Source organism: Panthera pardus, unplaced genomic scaffold (genome assembly GCF_024362965.1).
Source record: "Panthera pardus isolate Hobbes unplaced genomic scaffold, ASM2436296v1 HiC_scaffold_20, whole genome shotgun sequence".
Taxonomy (NCBI): domain Eukaryota; kingdom Metazoa; phylum Chordata; class Mammalia; order Carnivora; family Felidae; genus Panthera; species Panthera pardus.
In genome coordinates this window covers 79,267,994-79,288,121 of record NW_026526766.1, presented here as the reverse complement: position 1 = coordinate 79,288,121, position 20,128 = coordinate 79,267,994, and the positions used below count along the sequence as shown (strand labels likewise).

The following is a 20,128-nucleotide window of genomic DNA, read 5'->3' as shown; positions in this document are numbered from 1 at the left end:
ACCAGAGAAGCTCTGGCCTGGGGGTCACCAGATAGGGCTGAAGGCAGGAGTAGGTCTCTTGGATGCAAACAAGGAGGGAGTGGAAGCCTACATCCCCAGCATGAGTGTCCTTGAGGGGAGAAAAGACAGTCGGGGGTCTTCCAGCAGGACAAGCAAGTCCCCACTTGGTCCTCTCACAATGAGCCTGCACTGCCCTGCCCTTTCCACACTCAGAGCCTCTGAGCACTTTTACCTTTCAAGGTAGCTGGACGGCCTGAGTTCCCCGAACAGGAGAAAAGTGTCTAAGAGGAAAGACAGACAGACAGACAGCACAAAGCTATGTGGAGGCAGCAGAAACTGGAGGATGTGAAGCAGACCATACAGCTCTCCAGAGGCTCTATACTATAACTTCTTTAGATAGGAGCCAAGATCAGGATCTGAAAAATAAAAGATACTTGGAAAAGAAGAATGAGCTGTTAGAAATTGCAAGTGTGATTACAGATATAAAAAGTTTCACAGGAGAGTTAGAAACACTGGAAGATAAAGTTGAGTGAGTTTTCCAGAAAATAGAATCCAACAAAGAAACAAACAGGGGTGAGAAAATGAGAGGGAAGCAATAAGAGCTGTAGAAGCCTGACTCAGGAGCTCTGATCTCTGGCCAACAGGAGGTCCCGAAAGATGGGACAAGGCAGAGCAGAGGAAGGAAAACCTGAGTATTAGGAGAGCTTCCGGAGCGGAAGGCCGACACCTGTGCCTCAACAGGGTCTGCTGCGTCTCTTACACAATGAGTCGTGAGTGACCCACACTGCCAAGGCACGTCCTTGTGAAATAGTAGCACGTGGGGATAAAGAGAGGCTCTGAGAAGCTTCTAGAGCGAGATGCAAAGGACCCAGACTCGGAATAACATCAGCGGTCTCAGCAGCAACACCGGAGGCCAGAAGGCAGGAGAACAGCACTTTCAGAGTGTGGGGGAAGAGTGACGTCCAGCCCAGCATTCTGTACTCCGCTGAGCTGGCAGCGAGAGGGGGGCAGACAAAGGCGTTTTCTGGCATTCGGTGCCTAAAATCCTATGCCTCCAGGGTACCCCCTTGCAGGGAACTCCTGAACAGTGACCCTCTCCATACAAATGAGAAGCTAACTGAACAGGACAGAGACGTGGGATCCAGCAAGTAGGGGATTTTCCTAGGTTGTGGTGACCAGAAGTGCCAGGGTGCAGAGAGCTTGTATTTGAGTGCTTTCGAGAGAGGGCCTCCACGTTGGGCTTTCTCCGAGAAACAGAAACGGAGCCCTTCCCTTACCTGGTGTGTCTGGCTCCATCTAGAGACATTTGAAAGTTATTTTAGAGAGTTTAGAGATGAATTTACATTAAGTACCTAATTTAGTTTCATGAACTAAGTGGACAAATAGAGCAAAGCACTTGTTACTGATTCCAAGGAAAGCAGAGAAACAAGCACGAAAGGAGATGTGCTCACGGGAGGGCCACGTGGGTGAGTCGTGGACAGTATTTGTGTGGTCATGATGCTGTGAATGCGGACTGTCATTTGAATTGAAATTGTAACTATCAGGAAAAGTGCTGAGGTGGGGAGGCAGATGATGTAAGAGCCAAATCCCTGAACTTGTGCCGTAGGAGCCGAGACCCATGTTACTTTCACAAGTCAGGCTGCGGGAGAGTAGGAATGTAATATAAATAGCGGAAGAAGCCGAGGGGCTGGAAGCTGTGTTTTCCTGGGAGTGGGGCCCGGAGGTGAGGAGAGGTGGGGGCTGACGTTCTCCCTGTAAGCCGTGCTGTGCTGTTTGATTGTTACACAGCGTATATGTATAATTGGACTTTTAAAAAAAGGAAAATGAAAAGCGTTACTTCAAGCGCAGCTGTATTATAGCAAGTCTAGAAATTCAGTATTGGTTATTTGGTTTCTGATTTTTCCTGGGACAGTTAAAGAGGTTTTTATAAGAAAAAGTGCCTCTGTTTTTTTCATGTTTGTGCTGATCTCCTTTCTCATAAAAGCTTGACATGATGAAGTAAGTCTGATAGGTTCTTAGGAATGAGAGGTGGTTCTCGTCCTTAATTTCTGACCCAGAGTGGACAGACCCCTAGCTAGAGAGTTTCTAGGTTTTAAACACTTAGAGATAGATTCCATGCTTGAACTTGGCCACGAGATCAGAGAAACGGTCTCCAGTCCTGTTGTGTTGTCAAATGCCAGATCTTCTGAAGGGGTCGATGAGGGGGACTGTGTTGTGCGTCATCACTAGGATGCTTTCATCTGTGACCACACCTCAGAACGCTTTGCAGTTTTTCTTCCCGAAGTCCAGTTTCCTTGCGGATATCGATGGTTCAAGTTTGGTCAAATTTGTGATGTTTCGAGAGAGACGGGATTTTGTTGGGTTGTGATAAACACTTCCTCTATCATCGCAGGAAGCAGACCCGGAGGTCACGCCCTGGCCAAGGGGGACCCAGGATGGGAACCCTGTCCCATGGGGCCAGGCCTGGGCTTGGTGCTCCACACCCGTTGGGCAGCCATCTCGGTGGTGGGGAGAAGGGCTTTGTAACGACTGCCACCACCTTGCCTGTGCCGTGCCCGCAGGCTGCTTTTCTCCTCGGGGTGCTGGCTGCGTTACAGTTTTGTGATTGCCTAGTATTTGGGGATGATGGAAATTTTTTCGAGGAAAATAATGTGAAGAAAAAATAAAATATCTTCCCTTCAAGAGTTCTGGACAATCTGTTACGAAGACTTTTTTTTTTTCTTGATGAAAACTTCCTCACGATTTGTTTCCATAGAAATTCAGTGAAAAAGATTCGGAAGCAGTCCAGCAGAACCGTCATTCACAGACCGGGGAGGATCTCACGGTCAGGAGTGAAGACTTCCCGGAAAAGTGCTCTTTGTGGTGGTCACCATGCAAACGGCTCTTCTCCGAGGTAAGCTTGACCGGAGGCAGACGTCACACGTGAATTCACGTTCTCTCCCGACACATATATATCTGCTCTCATCTAGAGCCCCTCCAGTGCCTTCTTGCCAGTAATTGAGCTTCTAACAGATACGGGGAGGGTTCTTAGTCTGTCTGCCTTACAGATTAGTGTCCATTAGCTGAGCATTGGCATTTGCAACACTCAGGAAACTGGTAAATCACAGCTCGTTGAAGATGAGCCTAGGGGTTGCCTGGGTGGCTCAGTCCGTTAAGCATCTGACTTGATTTTAGCTCAGGTCATGATTTCACAGTCCGTGGGTTTGAGCTCCGTTTCAGGCTCTGTGCTGACAGTGCGGAGCCTGCTTGGGTTTCTCTCTCTGTAAACCCGCTCACGTGCTCTCTCTCGAAATATGAACTGTGAAAAAAATTGGAAAAAAAAAAAGAAAAAGATGAGCCTTGTATTTGCTGTCCCAGGGTTCACCTCTCAAGAACTATGTAATCTCTGTAATTTCTGTGTTAAGAAAATTTTCCTGTTCAAATACACACGAAAACTGGCCCAGCAGGCCCTCCTTCCTGGTCTGGCCTCAGGTCGCTCGCCATCATCTCTAACTATAGCTGACTTCTTGCAGATTCCTGAAAGTGCCGTGTTTGCGCCTCTCTCTGTGCCTTCGCACGTGCTGTTCCATCTGCCTGGAGTGGCTTTTGTGTCCTTGTTTACTGGGTGACTCCTAAACATCCCTAAAGGAGCCCCTGTGGTGTCGCCTTCCCTGCCCCTGCTTAGCAGTGACGTCTCCTCTTCCTCCCTGGCGCTCAGCACTTTGCACGCCCATCCTCGTGTTGGTGTTATGGGATCCCCATAACACCCATAACCATCACCATAACACCCGAGTGGTGCCCCTCACCCAGGCCCTTACACACCACGGATGGCACCTCAGGGTAGGGGACTGGAATTCGTGTGTCAATCCCGATGCCTGGCCCAGTGCGTGGCCCAGTAAGCAAATGTTTGTTGAGTGAAGAAATGATTTGGTTCGTGTGACATACATACAGATTGCTCTGACCCCCAGCTTGCATGTGATGCAACTTGGCAGCCAGATGTAGGAAAGGAGAGGAGCTCACTGTAGGCCAAGGTTTTGGTTTTTTTTTTCCCCTTAAACCTGGCTTTAATTAAGTTCATACATTCAGAAGACAGAGAACTCTTATGCAAATTAGCTCCCTGATGAATGGCTCTGATCGTGACGTGCGGTTTTGTGAAGGGTGATTCTCACAATAATTAACAACCGGTACAGCACGGGAACACCCATCGGATCAGACTCGGGCAGTAGGGCTGGAGTACCTGCTCTGGTGTGGGTACCAACCCTGCGGTTACTGGATTCTGGAGAGGTCCCTAGGGGAGGGGCCAGGGCACCTGGGGTGGTTGGGAGGACGAATCAGGGGTCGTTTTACGGCTGGTGTAGGAGTTGTTTGGCAGCCAATACTAGCTTTTGCACTGTGGATAGGTTCAGGGTCAGCCCTGGGCCGGGGGGCATCACTGACTGGACAGTGGGGGCTTTTTCTTACCTCCGACCCTTGGTGGACTGGCATTCTGCCGTTTCTCTTGGATGGGAATACCAGCATAGTGTCGAGGACCCCTTGGGCTGGGTCAGAAGACTGGAGGCCAGGATTTTTCTCTTGACCCTGTCACCACGTAGGTGATGCTGGGCATTTAGACGGACAGATCTTCACTGACCTGAACGCATCTCATCGAACTTTGCTATGTCGAATCCTGTTTTAGTCACATAAACTGTGTCTAAGTGTCGAACGAAACGTTTATGGGTGTGTGGAACAGGCTGAGTGTTTTCCAGTTTAATCTCACTAGTTTGATCAGCTGTCCCGCTTTTTTGGTTTCTTGGGCTGGGCGCTGTCTGTACTGCGTAGAATCACAAGTGAAGAGTCATCATTTCATTTTCTGTTACATGTAGATGCTGGTGATGTTTAAATTACCACAATGCCTTAGTATTTTATTTTATTAAAAAATTTTTTTTAAAGTTTATTCATTTTTGAGAGACAGTGAGACAGAGCACGAGCAGGGGAGGGGCAGAGAGAGGGAGACACAGAATCCGCAGCAGGCTCCAGGCTCCGGGCTCCGAGCTGTCAGCACAGAGCTTGATGAGGGGCTCGAATCCATGAACCGTGAGATCATAACCTGAGCTGAAGTCAAACGCTCGAGCGACTGAGCCACCCAGGCGCCCTTAAAATGCCTTAGTGTTTTCGCAAAGGCTTTAATTCTGTTCTGCAAGACTAATTGCTAATTGTGGGTAAGGAATTATAAATGATCGTTTTGGAATTATAAATTTCTAAAGTGTCAGTTCAGGTAGTCCCGACTGGGCGCAGCCTGCAGTTTCCTTCCCCTTGTGCCCCTCCCCCCCCCCCCCCCCCCCCCACGAGAAAGGTATGCTTTTTAGACCGTAGTTCGTTCTTTGTAGAAAACGTGGATTTCTCCTGTTGTGCCCTCGGCCACTTTGTTTTGATTTAGGGTTTATCCTCTGCCCATTTCTACAAAGAACTTGAGGTTGTGATGAGGTCTCCATGGAGTCGGGGCAGTCTCTGTTGCCTCTGATCACTGTGTGATCCTGAGAATTAATGCTGGACGATCAGGGAATTGAAGAACAGAGAGTAAACCACACTGACTGTATTTAAGTTGCCTCAGCCAAAGATTTATAGCTTGGCTGTTGACATGGTTGGGACAGCGCTGCTGAATTTCCTGAGTATCCAAACAAATGTCTTTGTTGCCGAGCTGTGACATAGCTACCAAAGTAGACACCATCCATTTAGCAGGCCACTAAATTGCCCTGCTTACCAAGAAGTGAGCCGTTAAGCTTTCTCTTTACATATCTGCTACCTCTTCAGGTTGTGGTCTGTGCATGACATGTGTTTTCTTCTAGTCATTAAGGAAACTGTGCAGAGTAGGAAATGCCCAGGATTTGTGTTGGAACGCCCGTTCTTCTTGCTAGTTCATGACCTTGGGCAAGTCCCTTCATCTCTCTGAAACCCACCCTCCCGACCTGTAAATAGGGGAATTGCATGCTTACCTCCTGATAGAATTGGAAATAATGTAAGTGCATTACTTAAGGTTCTTCTGGTTGCAAGCTGTGAATCCAGCATTGAGTAGTGTGGTCAAAACGATCACAGTGAAAGGGAGTATTTGTTGGGAGAGCTGAGTAGCTGTGTCTCGGGGAGGGTGAAACTGTGGCAGCCCCGTGGGCAGCAGAGGTCTTGAACCCTCGAGCTCTGTCCTTGACATGATGCACACCCAGCGTCCCAGACTTCTGGTTTCTCAGTTGAAGTCTCTGAATCCGGAGAGAAAATCGAACTGGTTCAGTGTGGGTCCAGGGGGCTGGCTCACTGACAGAGGGGGCTTCCAGGGTCTTGCCCCTGTGTTTTAGGGACAGTTTTCAGATGAGAGAGGGGAGGAGGGGTGAGCTGGGTGGTCATTCCAAGGGCTGTGGAGGAACGACTGCAGAGTCAGACACAGGTAGGTGTGTGGCAGTCATACTCTCCTTTCGGGGTGAGAGACCTCCCGTCTGGGCTGTGTCTTGTTCCTCGTCTGGAGGGGCAGGAGGGAGGGTGGGGGTGGCTGCTTGTCGCTCCCTTCTGGGCACCCTGGCCCTCTGCCTCTACGCTGAGGAGATCCACTGGTTTGTGAGATCTGCTGAGGGAGCCAGATGACTTCATTCTAATGGGGCATGATTCAACACAGGGGAGTAGGTGAATGATGAAATGGGACCCAAATGGCTCTGAAGAGTTCATTTATTTAACATGGGTGAGCTATTTGCTTCTAGGAAGACGTTGACTCACTCTGACTTCCATTATGCAAAATACCCACAGGAATCTCTGCTCTTAAGATCCATATCGGTCCCTGTGTTCTCCGCTTACCCATTTCATGCAGATTACCCATTTTCTTGCAGATTCCTGAAAGTGCCATGTTTGTGTCTCTCTCCGTGCCTTCGCACGTGCTGTTCCATCTGCCTGGAGTGGCTTTTGTGTCCTTGTTTACTGGGTGACTCCTAAACATCCCTAAAGAAGCCCCTGTGGTGTCGCCTTCCCTGCCCCTGCTCAGTAGTGATGTCTCCTCTTCCTCCCTGGCGCTCAGGACTTTGCACGCCCGTCCTTGTGTTGGTGTTATGGGATCCCCATAACACCCATCACCATAACACCCGAGTGGTGCCCCTCAGCCAGGCCCTTACACACCACGGATGGCACCAGTCTGTGGCAGCATTTGGTCTGTGCCAGGTACTGTTCCTGGCTTGGGACATGGCTGCCCACAAGGGGCCGTCGGACCTGTCGGCAGGTGGTTGGTACGCTTGCCCTGGGGTGAAAGTGAACCAGTGCCGTGGGCGCTGGAAGAGGGCATTTTTCTCTGTCAAGCAAGGCTTCCTGGTGAGAATTTGGCCTAAGCAGACCCCGTAAGGTGCTTGGGAGTGTGTCAGTGGAGAGGGGTGAATGATGGTCTCTGCGGGGCGGGGGCGGGGGTTGTTCTCTGGAGCTCGGACGGAGGGGTTCCTCTGTCCCACTGAGGAGGAAGAGCGGGGGGAAGGGAAGTGCAGGTGTGGGCAGCTGGCAGGTGGGGGTGGGGGGTTCCAAGAGCTGCCGGCGAGAAGGCCGGAGGGGAGCTGAGCCGGGCATCCGGGCCCTCGCCTTGCAGCGGGTGGTCCTCTGGGGCCCCGCCCACCACCCTCCGGTTAAGACACGGGGCCTGGGCGCACACACTCCACATCTGGAGCCCAGTCCATCCGACAAGTCCGTATTTACCCATTTCTTTTCCTAGCCCTTCTTGGCTGGCTTTGCAGTTACATATGTAAGCACAGACTCTGACCACCACTTGTCAGCTGGACGGCCTCAAACAAATGTTCCCTCTCAGACAGTCAGTTTCGTCATCTGAAAAATGGGAGGACTAACACGCTTCCCTGGTTTCCATCAGACACGATCTGTGTCCCAAGTGCCTAGCATAGCGCCAGAACGTGGGAACAGAAGTTATGGCTGACGTTATTGAGTGTTTATCTTGTACCGGTCATCACTCTGAGAACTTTGTAGAGATGAGCTCATTCGGTCTCCTTCACCGCCCTGTGAGCGACGTAGAATCATCACCTTCCTTTAGAGGTGTGCATATTGAAGCACAGAGAGGTTGAGGAACTTGCTGAAGGTCACACAGTAAGGTCACACCCTCCTAACTATCCCTGCCCTTCATGGTAGGTGCTCAAGAAGCAGTAGGTTTGTTTTAACGTTTGTTTATTTTGAAGAGAGAGCGCGAGCGAGGGAGGTACAGAGAGAGAGGGGGCAGAGGATCCGAAGCGGGCTCTGTGCTGACAGCAGAGAGCCCAGCGCGGGGCTCGAACTCACAAACTGTGAGAGCGCGACCTGAGCCAGAGTCGGACGTTCAACCGACCGAGCTGCTCAGGCAAGAGGCAGTAGTTTTTAAAATTTTCTTCATCATTGTTGGCTGCCTTTCATGTGGTTGACAGTGACAGTGATTCCCTGCCAAGCGCCCCGGTGCGTCGCATCCATTCTGGGGCATGGATGGCTGGACTGAAGAGCTCAGGCCTCAGGGCCTGGCTGCCTGGGTCCGCGCCCTGCCTCTCCACCTGACCTTGGCTGCCGTCAGCCCTCTGTGCCGCAGCTCCCTCATCGCGGAAACGAGGGTGGTGGGAGGCCTGAGAAAATGCCCAGGGAGCACTGAGCACAGTGGCTGACACCGTCTTGTTATCCTGTTCAATTCTTCCCCAGGCTCTTCTCGGGGACCCTCTGTTGACGCACATGGTGTGTACAGGTGGGAGCCGAGAGAATCCCACGTGACACTGTTGCTGTGCACAAAAGGCATATGGGAGCTCCCTGTGCCAGGGACATGTGGCGTGATTTACAAAAGGGCCCGACATTTCTAGCAGTCTGGGTACCTAACTTCTCATGATCGAGCTGGTGGTTTAGCGTTTGGACCCCTTAATTAGCAGGTGGTGCCTTTGCCTTGTCTTGTTCAGGGCGAGGGGCCTGGCGGTGTTCTCGCGGGTCAGGGGCCCCTAACCTTTCCTTTCCCTCTGCATCCCTGCGGCAGTCTGCGGAAGCCAGGGATCTCTTCCCTGGAAAGATCTTCCAATGCATAAAATATATGCACGGGATTATAAAGGAAGCCAATTACTTTGAAATTCAGTCATCAGACTATTGAAAAAAATCTGCTTTGGAAATGGTGCTTCTTTATTAACGCGTTAAACGATGGGGTCACATGGTGAGTATAGTGACCGCTGTGGTTCTGAAGCGGTGGTAAAATGAATATTTTAAGATAACTTGAGATGCCTGTAACACATACAGGGTCCCTGTGTTTCTTTGGGATGACACCGTCACAGGAAAACACCAACACCGCTGTGGTGCAGTAACCGTGCTCCTTCGGGTCCAGTCAGGTTTCCACCCCTGTCCCGGGTGGTATCTTAACTTTAGGAGAAGGCATAGGTCAGTGGGAAGTACAAGGGCTGCTTGCTGTTCTAGTCTCTCCACGACCTGAGCGCCTCCCTCGAGCATTTAGGGAGCATCTCGTCCACGCAGGACGCTGCCCCAGTCTGCGCATGTTAACTTTATTTAGCGTTCTTCCCTTGTCTTGGAATAATTTCAAATTTATAGGCAGGTTTCGAGAATAAAGGATTTTACCTTTCCTGAGGCCTCTGAGAGCAAGTGGCCCACGAGAAGCCCTGTCCCCTCTGAGTCCCCTAGCGTGTATTTCCCGTAAGCGGGGACACTGTCCTGTGTGCCATGGTGCAGCCGTCAAGGGCAGGGACTAGGCCAACTCCCCACCGCCTTCTAATCCTCAGACTCACGGGTGCTTCACTGCTCGTCCCGTAAAGCCCTTTGTGGCCAGAGGATCTGATTCGGGATCGCACGTTGCTTTGTCGTCACTCTTTAGTCTTCAGTCTGGGGCAGTTTCTCGGTCTTACCCTTGACTTTCATGCCCTTCATAATTTTGAAGTGTCCAGGCCAGTCATATGTAGAATGTCCTTCAGGTTGGGTTTGTCTGACGTTGCTGGGTTGATCGGGTTCAGGCAGGTGTATTTGGTGGGAATATCCTCTCATCGCAGCCTGTTGGTCCCCAATTTAGATTTATCTCATTACCGGCCACGCTGACTTTGACGGCTTTATGCAGGTGGCACCTGCTAGGTGTCTTGACTATATGGTTACTCTTTTTCCTTTGTAATTGGTAAGCATTTTGAGGTGTTTTGAGCCTATGTAAATATCCTGATAGTCTTCAAACTTTCACCCATTGGTGTTAGCTGGCTACCTCAGGTCACATAAGTAGGTTCCAGAGATCCCCCTTAGATCCCTTTGTCATCATTCTGTTCCGGATGCCTTTAGAAGCGGCTCACTTGGCCTTTTCTGTTTTAATGTAAGTCCCTTGTCCCTTTTGGTTGATGAACTTCTATTCTCCGGGGCAAGAGCAACGTGGAGAGGCGTTCTCTGTGGTGTTGCGAAAACGATGACCAGCCGCTTGGAGGGGAGGCGGTTTCACGACTGGTGGATCGGGTGACAGCGATGATCCTTTTATAGCAGCCATTCAGTGTTGGAAGCACAGCACTCGGCTTTGTTCCGAGGGACGTGGCGGGCAGTCATTCCCCACTCCTCCTGCAGGTGGTGCTCTGCGACCGTGGCCTGCCCGGCAGCCTGGCACCCGGGATCACCTCCGTTTGGATTTAGAAACTACCCACATATGTTTGCATAACGTCAGGATGGACTCTTTTACAGTTCTCCCCTTAATGTCAGATGCCCGTTGTCATTTCCAGGAAAAGCAACAATTAGACTATGAAGAGCTGATTCAAGTCTTAAAGAAGGAGCAGGACATCTATACTCACCTGGTAAAATCTCTGCAGAACCCAGACAGGTAAGGTTACTGTTTGGACCTCACACTCCTACGTAGACACACATATTCCGAATAAATACGGTTGGCGTGTGAGGCGGCAAATCCATCCTGGTTTGGTCAGGAAGCTTAGATGATGCTTGGATGATGGTTGCCTGACTTAAATCGGGTAAACCGATTTTATATCGAGAAGCGTCTGACTTTGGGGTTGATTTCTTTTATTCTAATGAATTTAGGATAAAAATAACATAACAATAATTTCTCAGTAATCTATAGTGCCTTCTTAATAGATCTAGAAATACTTCCATGTGTGTTACCTCGTAACAATTGTTACCCTATTTCCCATAAGGCCACGCAGACTGAGGGAGGTTGAGTGTCTTTTCCAAAGTTACACAGGTGGTGAGTGACCGAACCCAGGGGCTCATACAAGGTTCTGGAGCGACTTGTGTCTTTATAGAACTGCTGAAATGATTTGGTGCCTGTGAGGTGTGGTGACGAGAGCCCCCCGCGAGCAAGTGCTCTTGTTCTGTCCCGGCTCTGTGTCCGCGGGCAGGTGGCCCACTCTGTCCGGGGCCTCTGTTCGCCAGTGCAGGATTGACCTCGGTGATTTTTCACCTCACAAAGTCCTCTCTCTGCACAGTGGGGGTAGTTACAGGTGAGAGGATACGGTTCATTTCAAAACTATACAGAAGTGAGGGAGGTGGGTTGGGGACACCGAGGGAGCGAGAGCGGCCATGGCTGCCCGGTGGTCAGGGCTGGGCTGTGAGTAGATGGGCAGGGGCTCATTGTATTAGCTTTCTTCGTTTGTGTCTGTTTAAAAGTCTCCATAATAAAAAGTTAAGGTATTTGTCCCCTTACTGCTCCTTCTAAGACTTTCACTCTGGCTGGAATGGTCTTCCATTCCTTCCTTCACCAGGGCCTGGGCCGTGTGCCCTCCTGCTTCTGCCTTCGCACCGTTTCCACAGCCTGCCTTTGTCTCCCAGAGGTCCTTGAGGATTCATCTGGAGGGCTACCCTCGTGAGGAGGCTGTCCCCAGGATGGTTGTCGTCCTGAGTTTTCTGCCCTCGCAGCTGCCTTTGCCACCCTCTGGGCACGTGTCTGTAACTGGCCTGCCTCCTCGTGGGGACCCTGCGCCCCCTCCGGGTGGGATCCTGTGTCGCTCAGCTCCATTTCCCCCGTGCCTGTCACCGCGGCTGGGGCGGAGTAGCCACGCAGGAAGCCGTGAGTGGACGGGCCCCCCACCCCCCGCCTGGTCTTCTGAGAGATGACATAATTTTCAGATTTGTTGATCTGAAATGAATTTAGAGAAAATGGAAACATGCCGATGAGATTCTGGGAGTAGGCGTCACTCTGTAAAAGTGGGCCTTTTCCAGAAGCCTCAGCAGCTCGGCGTTTTTACAGGGGGCGGGGCCGGTGAAGCTGGGAAACTCGGGGGCAGCGGGCCAAGTCGGGTTACCTGGGCAGCTTCTCTGGGTCCTGGGCCGCGTGGGGTGCTTGGCACTATCTCAGCTTTTACTGCTCCCTTCCAGAAGCGCCTTCCCCTGCCCTGGCGTGACGGCCTGTTAACAGTGTCTCCAGATAGTGCCACATATCTCTTGGGAGGTTGATTGTCCCCAGATGGGAATCACTGCTGTAACTCCCGAGAATCAGAAAGTTTGGCTTATAAATACCCTCTTTTCGTTCGGGAGTTGCTCAGATGTATGGAAAGAGGGAAACGCCTGTCGAGTTGTCTCCTGTGTGTTGGGCCCTGTGCTGAGCTCTTTCCCGTGCAGCTCTCGTTTCATCCTCAGAACAGTCCCGAAGGAAAGGTATCAGCCCCATTTCACAGATGAGGAAGGCAGGGCTCCGGCAGTTTGACCGACCTGCCCGAGGTCCGGAGCGGTGGTGCCGTCGGGAGCTTGGCTCCGGCTCCTCGTTTCTGCCTCCCCCTGCCTCCACGTTGCAGAAGGAGGACTGCGCAGGGCTTTTGTTTCTTTCCAGGCGAAACACCTTTTGTTCCACCAACTCCTCACACCTGGAAAAGGCCCTGGAGTTAGGGGAACATAAATGACAGGCACAGGAGCAACAGCGGTGTACTTTTCACCCTGTCAGGAAACGGAGGAGGGAGTGCAGCCGGTCGCGTTCCTCCGCCCTCATCGCAAGAGCTGCGTGGAAACACGCTCCTTTTTTTTCCTCCTGCTGAAATGTCTCTGCAGCACGGCTGCATCCGAGCGAGTGCTGTGACACCTCCGTGAGGTTTTCCATCAGCCTTACAAATTGATCATTATGATTGTCTTGAAATGGAACTAGGCACAGGTTGCTGGTAGGGCCCCTTCCCTTGCAAGGAGGCTGCTTCACAATGAACCATCGTCAAAGCAGCGAGCATAGACGATTAGACATGGTTTATTTTCCTTCCTATGTATGTTGATTTATGTGCGCGGTTCGAGGGGTGGAGCTGGAAGAAATCTCTGAAGGAGAGTGGGGCTTGAGTCTCAAGCCCAGACGTCAGGAGCAGTTGCTGCTAATGCTAACCCTTTGGGGGCTCTGGATCCCTTTTGAAAAATCTGATGAAAGCTCATGGGCCCTCTCTTTAGAAAAACCCACATGTTCTTAAGTATTCGCATGCGGTTTCAAGGTGTTGATGGACCCTCTTAAGGAACCAAACGTCAGACGCTGGACAGAGAGTGATGTATTTCTCAGTATTTAAAAGAGGAGGCTTTCTGATGTGTTAAGGTGTTTTGCTAGTCTCGAAAAATGTTCATATATTTTGTTTTAAGTTTATCTGTTTATTTTGATAGAGAATGTGTGAGTGAATGGGGGAGGGACAGGGGGAGAGAATCCCAAGCAGGCTCCGCACTGGCAGTGTGGCTTGGAAATGTGGTGCCCCAAAATATGTTCATGTACTTTGACCCAGCAGTTGCACTGCTGGGAATTGGTCTTAAGAAACGAACCTGAATGTGAAAAGGCTTTAGGCACAGAGATGTTCAGTGAAACATCGCTTATGTTATTCAGACGTTGGCCGGGGTCTCTGTTCCTCTGAGAGCTGGGGGCACTCAGTTCAGATCCCTGCCAGGTGCCACGTCAGTAGGAATCCAGAGCCCATCTGGTGGGTCTGTACTGCCCCAAGTCAGTGGCCACGAGCCATGGGACTATTTACATCTGAATTAAGAAAAATGCGGCATCCTGTTCCCCAGAATGTTAGCCACATTTCAACTGCTCAATAGGCACATTTAGCCCGTGGCTACCATATTCGTGCATAGACAGAACACTTCTAACTTCCAGAAGTTCTGTTGGACAGCAGATTCCTGCAGATTCTGGGAGGTGTGCATTTTCATGGCCTCTTGTGAATTCTGGGCTGCTGGTGTCATGTAGGCTCTCTGTGCAGGTCACGCTGTGTCACACAGACCCAGATGTGAGACTTGACACGCATTCACTCCACTATGCTTCTGTGAATGGGGCTGACCTATCGCAATGGGGTTCTGTTGGTCCCTAAATTGGTCCTTCTCTTCCTCCCATTATCAACTCCCTTTCTTTCTCTTCCTTCCTTCCTTCCTTCCTTCCTTCCTTCCTTCCTTCCTTCCTTCCTTCCTTCCTTTTCTTTCTTTCTTTCTTTCTTTCTTTCTTTCTTTCTTTCTTTCTTTCTTTCCTTTCTTTCTTTCTTTCTTTCTTTCTTTCTTTCCTTCCTTCCTTCCTTCCTTCCTTCCTTTCTTTCTTTCTTTCTTTTTTCTTTCTTCCTTTCTTTTCCCTTCCTTCCTTCCTTCCTTCCTTCCTTCCTTCCTTCCTTCCTTCCTTCCTTCCCTCCCCTTGTTTTTACCCCCAGTACTACCTCTTTCAGGAATGACACATTCGCTCTTCTCACTTGTCCCCTCTTCTGAAGCCTGGGTGCCAGATGACACGCAGGCCCTGGAGAGCCTCCCCATCCACAGCCAAGCCCTTGTGACACATTACTCCAAACAGAGAAGTGTTCTGGGCAATTACGTTATTTCTTTTTATTTACACCTGTAGTAAAAACTTGGAAATGACCCAAATGTCCACTAATAGAGGATGAGTTGGAATAAACGGTGGGAAGTTTACCTGATTAATGTTACATAGTCACTGAAAATGATGCTTGCAAATAATTTCCAAAAATGTAGGGAACTATTTAAGTGAGGAATGCACAATTCAGTATCTGACACCAAGTACTAGTTTCACCTTGTAAGGGTGAACACTCAAGGAAAAAGATTGGGAGGAAATGCAGTCTGGGGGCACCTGGCTGCCTGTCAGTAGAGCATGCAACTCTTGATCTCGGGGTTGTGAGTTCGAGTCCCATGTTGGGATTAGAGATTACTTAAAAACAAATAAAATCTTAAACAAGGAAATGTAGTCTGCCATGTGTTAACTGGTAGTTAATTAATGTTAGTTAATGTAATTTTTGTTTTCTTCTACTTTTGTATTTTAAATTTTCTATAAACAAGTAAATCCAACTTTCATAACCAATAAAAAAAAAACCCACTGATGACATAACAATCAAAGGGAGGCTTGCTGGCTTTTGCATTTTTTAAATTAATTAATTAGTTAATTAATTAATTTACTTAAAGTTTATTTTTATTTGAGAGAGAGATAGAGAGCAAGCGGGGGAGGGGCAGAGAGAGAGGGAGAGAGAGTCAGAATCCCAACTAGGCTCTGTGCTGACAGGGCTCGAACTCATCAACTGCAAGCTGAAATCAAGAGTCGGACACTCAACCGACTGAGCCACCCAGGCGCCCCGGCTTTTGTCATTTGAAACACAGATAGGTCTGCGTAAAAATTTCTGGTGTCTTCGGGTGATGTATGGAAGTGTTGAATCACTGTATTTAGTCCATACCTAAAAGCAATATTACCCAGCATGTTGACTAACTGGAATTTAACTAAGAACTTAAAAAAAAAATCCTGGTGTCTTGTTTTACGAAGTATCAACAGCCTGCAGGCCGAGCTGAGCAGCATTTTCGCGCTGCGGACGCAGCTGGAGCAGGATGTGCTCTCCTGTCGGAATTTGCAGAGGACCCTGGAGGAGCAGATCAGTGACATTCGGAGGCGGGAAGGTACGTGCCCTCTTGCATGTGTTTCCCTTTGGTTTTTCCACGTGGAGGGCCTTGGCTGAGCTTGAAGAAAGTCCTAAAACTTAAGTAGGGGATGGGGAAGGCACGGGATTTCCTCTGGGTTCCGTGTTAACGTTGGCTCTCCCAGTCTGCGTCCACCTGGCTTTGGCCTTGGTGCAAAGGCCCAGCGCGTCATGTCCGTGCCTCACAGGGTGTGCCGGGGGGTGGTACCTCACTGCCTCTGCCTCGCTCTCATCACTTGGTGCTTCTAGATCCACGTCACCTCAGGGCCCACCACGTCTGGGCTCTGCCTACCGGGGTACCCACTGCAAAGCCTGCACCACACAGACCCACAGCCTGGAGGTTGCCGTTTCGCGTTGAAACTTTGCGTTTAGCGTTGTCGTGACCACAAAGGGATTCATTAGGGAGGGACACAGGGTGAGGGGGTGAGGAGCCTGTGGTCTTTGCATTGCTCTGCTCATCACAGCAGCACTTGGCCCGCTCCCCCCCCACCCCCCCATTGGGATGTGACGTTTGCTGCAGAGGAAGCAGACCCTTAACGTAGGTGACCGGAGATTCTCTTTTCTTAGATCTAGCAGCCCATTTTCTGTACTTGGTGTGCTCACTACCACAGAGGGCTCCGGGGCCAGTGAAAGATACATCGGGCACGTGTATTTCCCTGGAGCGCTACCCTTGAGGGTCACATCTCATTTTCCTGTTTTCTTACCTAAACAGAATCACTCCCCCATTTAAACCAAAACCACCATTTGCCTGTGCCGCTCAGAATGCTCCCTAGGTGCAGCACTTCGTGTGCAAATTATAATTCAGAAAAGGCCGCAGTGAACGCCTGCAGCCCATGATGAAACCATACATTGAGATATCAGCCTGTAGAGAAAGAGGGAAAATTACTTTTGCTCCAAAGGTGGTGCATTAAACTCCCTATTTGTACTTATTCCCCCTTGTAGCAACCCCCTGCCCCCCTTCTCCCAATTCAAATTGCCTTACGTGGATTGTACTGGGATTGGTCTTGGAAGGATCTATTTCTGATATTCTTTTGCTCTCCATGGCCCCCCCCCCCTTTTTTTTGCAGAAGAACCATTTTCATTTTATAGCGATCAAACATCTTATCTGAGTATTTGCCTTGAAGAGCACAATCGACTTCAAGTGGAACATTTTTCTCAAGAAGAACTTAAGAAAAAGGTATTGACCTGTTAACTTTCCGTGCTTTGTTGGTTATTTGTTGTGTCTTGGGCTCCTGATCCTGAGGTGTAAGATTGTGAAAGCCCCTTTCCTCTCCTTTCTTCCCTCTCTCTCGGCCGGTCTTTGTTCCTTTGGTGTATGTTACCTCCCGTGCCCTCCCTCGTGCCTGATACCCTCCTTCTCAGGCTTGAGGCCCGGCCCAGTCTTGATCTCTTCTAGGAAATGCTCTCTATCCCTCCCTCAGGTCATTCTCTTCTCTTCTCAGACCTGACTGCATTCGTGTCATGCTCATAATGACCTGGAATGATCTGGTTACTCATCTGTGACCCCATCAGGTTGTGAGCGGCTCGAAGTTAGTGATTGCATTTTATTTATTTTTGATTTTCCAGTATCTACCACACGGAGTGGGAGTTAATACCTGCTTTTTGAAAGAATAAAGGTCCAGGTTTGCTGAGTAAATCTTTTTTAAAACTAGAAACCAAGTTTCTCAACCTGTTGGTTGTTGGTGTGGTTAGAGTGGTTTAGTGTTTCAAGAGCCTAAGAACTACTGCGAAGAGTAGGAAATGCGAGCTCAGAGGAGACTGATTTATTACAAAATTACCATATATGTATGACAGATTCGGTTTCTGCCTTGGGCTAGCTGACATTCTGGTAGAGTAGTAGACACGTGCACAAGTAATTGCATTGTGGAGGGTGAGGGTCGCTGAGGTAGGAGGGTGTGCAGGGTATAGGTTGCAAAGGCAGCAGAGGAGGAGGGGTTAATTGCTAGGGGGCTGGGGGATCCTCACTTGATCAGAGGAGGCTTTTCGACAAGTGAGGCCTGAAGTGGGTTTTGAAGGACGAATAGGAGCTTGTCTAGGTGGAGGACTTTTTCAGCAGCAAGAGACGGAGTAGGTGCAAGGCACTAAAAGTAAAAAGTCGAAAGGAGAATTTAAAATTTTTCAGGATTTTGGGAGGAGCGGAGCACGGAGCGCCAAGGCCTGTTAGTTTTGGAAGATAAAGAAAACGAGGATCGCTGACAGCACCTGCGGCAGCGTTAAGGCCAGGAACCAGGTCACTTGCGGTTGGCACTCGGCAGGTGTTTGCTGAGTCAGAGGGTTTTGTTCTTCTCACTCCCGCCTTGTGGGGTGGGTCCAGTTTGTGTTCATGTTTGGCTGTATTGGACATCTGTGTGTAGTCAGGGTGGGACGTCCCACTTTATCTGAGGGGCTAACGATTACTCTGTTAGGAAGTCTGTGAAATGACTGGCCGGCGGGACTTGAAGCTTGCAGGGAACGGAGGTGGCGTCTGTGAACTGCTTATGTACCTGGTCCAGCAAAGCCCTGTCTGGGGGCTCTGGGGGCTCAGCTCCAGGCCCGCTCTGCCTCTGCGGGGGCAGCTGCCCTTCCCCACACGGCAAGGCACCTTGGCCATCCTCGTATGTCATTTAGGCCCCTGGACACCCCCGGCGGGCGAACCTTGGGCAACGAACTTCTTTGTTCGGTGGCTCCTTGTTGTAAAATAGGGATAGTCATTCTAGCCTGTCCACCTCCTCAGGAGTTTTGTAAGGAATGAATGACTAAAGCTTGCGGGCGTATTTCGGTAGCTGTCGATTGCTTGGTGATGGAAGACGATTATTATTACTGACATCGTTGGGTAGGTATACAAAGAAGAAGGTCGATGCTATGAAAGAAGACTGATGCAGTCTCAGAAATGTCCGTCTCGGGGCTTTTCCTCCAGAGGACCCCAGGTACGAGGCAGGGATCGTATTAGCCGTCGTTAGTGGAGCACGTAGATGGTGCCAACGTCCTCAGTGCACCGTGACCGTGATCACCTTCAATCCCCACTGTAGCCCATTCCACAGATGAGGAAATGGAGGCTTAGCGCAGGATCACTCTGCCTTGAAGCGGTGGCCGTGGGATTAGAACACAGGCATGCTGGTGGTTTTTCACCGTACCCCGCCTAGCCTGAAGTCTGGAACCAGCTGCCTGAGTCTCCATAATTGTGGTTTATGGAGATGCTGGAGAGTCTGCTCAGGGGAAGGTCTGTGTGCAGGGCCGGGGCCCAGGGGCGCTGAGGTCGGCTTGTGGGTCCCCAGCTCTATCTCTGCTCTTGTCTCTCAGGTTAGTGACCTGATACAGCTGGTGAAGGAACTGTATACAGACAACCAGCACCTGAAGAAAACCATTTTTGATCTCTCCTGCGGTGGGGGGTTTCCAGGGGGGTGACGGACCTGAGGCAACAGAGCAATCAGAGGTAAGAAGAAACGTTCGTGTTACGCGCCGACTACAAAACGGTAACCACCCCCCCGAATGTCCTCAGACGGCACCTGTCCTGAGGAGGCCCCTGTAGACAGCTGCCTTCGCTGGATGTGGTTTTGAGGGCCCTGCTAGGTCCTCCTCACGTCCGGGTTCTGTCTGCATGGACACGTTGGGCGTATTTTGCTACCTTTGACTCCCGAGTCGGGCCCTGGGGTCTGGGCCACGGATGGTGCATCTGGATGGGTGGGATGGCCTCAGGGGGATCCGGAGAGTCGCCGTCATCACCCAGGTAATTTGGGTGGCGTAGATGCAGCTTTAATGAATGACTCTGTTAACGTGGAAAAGCACATGTGTAAACCACATTTTTCATTTTCTTGGTGTATTAATCTTCTGAATTCTCTGCAACTTGTCACTAACTTCCGGCCTCTGGACCGGTGGCTCTGACTGGATGTGTCGTCCCTTCGCGCACCGTAGCCGGGACTCCTGCACTCTGCCTTGTACAGGGGGACGTGGTGGGGAGCACACAGCCTGTGCCAGCACAGCCCTCGAGCCCGGCTTCCCGGCTGTGGGAATTTTCTGCCGGTGGCATCAGAAAGCCCGGAAGGGCCACCGAAAGGTTAAATCACGGTGTCTCTTCGAGGACCGCAGAGAGCGTGTGGTTCACTGGGCTCGTGTACCCGCGGGGCCAGTGAGAGGCCCACTCTGTTAGCCGTCCAGCCCCGTGGAGAGACCAGGGAAGCCTTATCCGGCCTGGTGACATCCGGGCGTCCGATTCTCCGTTCTCGGCCTGTGCGTACAAAAGGGGGCCTGAAGTCGTGTCGCTGAGAAAGAGCCTGTCCCTCCCCTTTAGCCCCTAACTGGCCCTCGCTCCCCCCGAGGGAAGAGCCCTGCCCCGGGCGTCT

General features: G+C 50.5%; 1 protein-coding gene across 1 annotated transcript in view; it reads left to right on the top strand.

The window, feature by feature from the left end:
* Nucleotides 1-20,128, top strand: part of CDK5RAP2 (CDK5 regulatory subunit associated protein 2) — a 169,809-nt gene that overhangs the window by 75,289 nt on the left and 74,392 nt on the right. Inside the window, 6 exon segments of the mRNA XM_019454024.2 lie at nt 2,756-2,893; nt 10,677-10,774; nt 15,659-15,789; nt 16,877-16,986; nt 19,089-19,172; nt 19,174-19,221. Coding sequence (XP_019309569.2) covers nt 2,756-2,893; nt 10,677-10,774; nt 15,659-15,789; nt 16,877-16,986; nt 19,089-19,172; nt 19,174-19,221 — 609 coding nt within the window.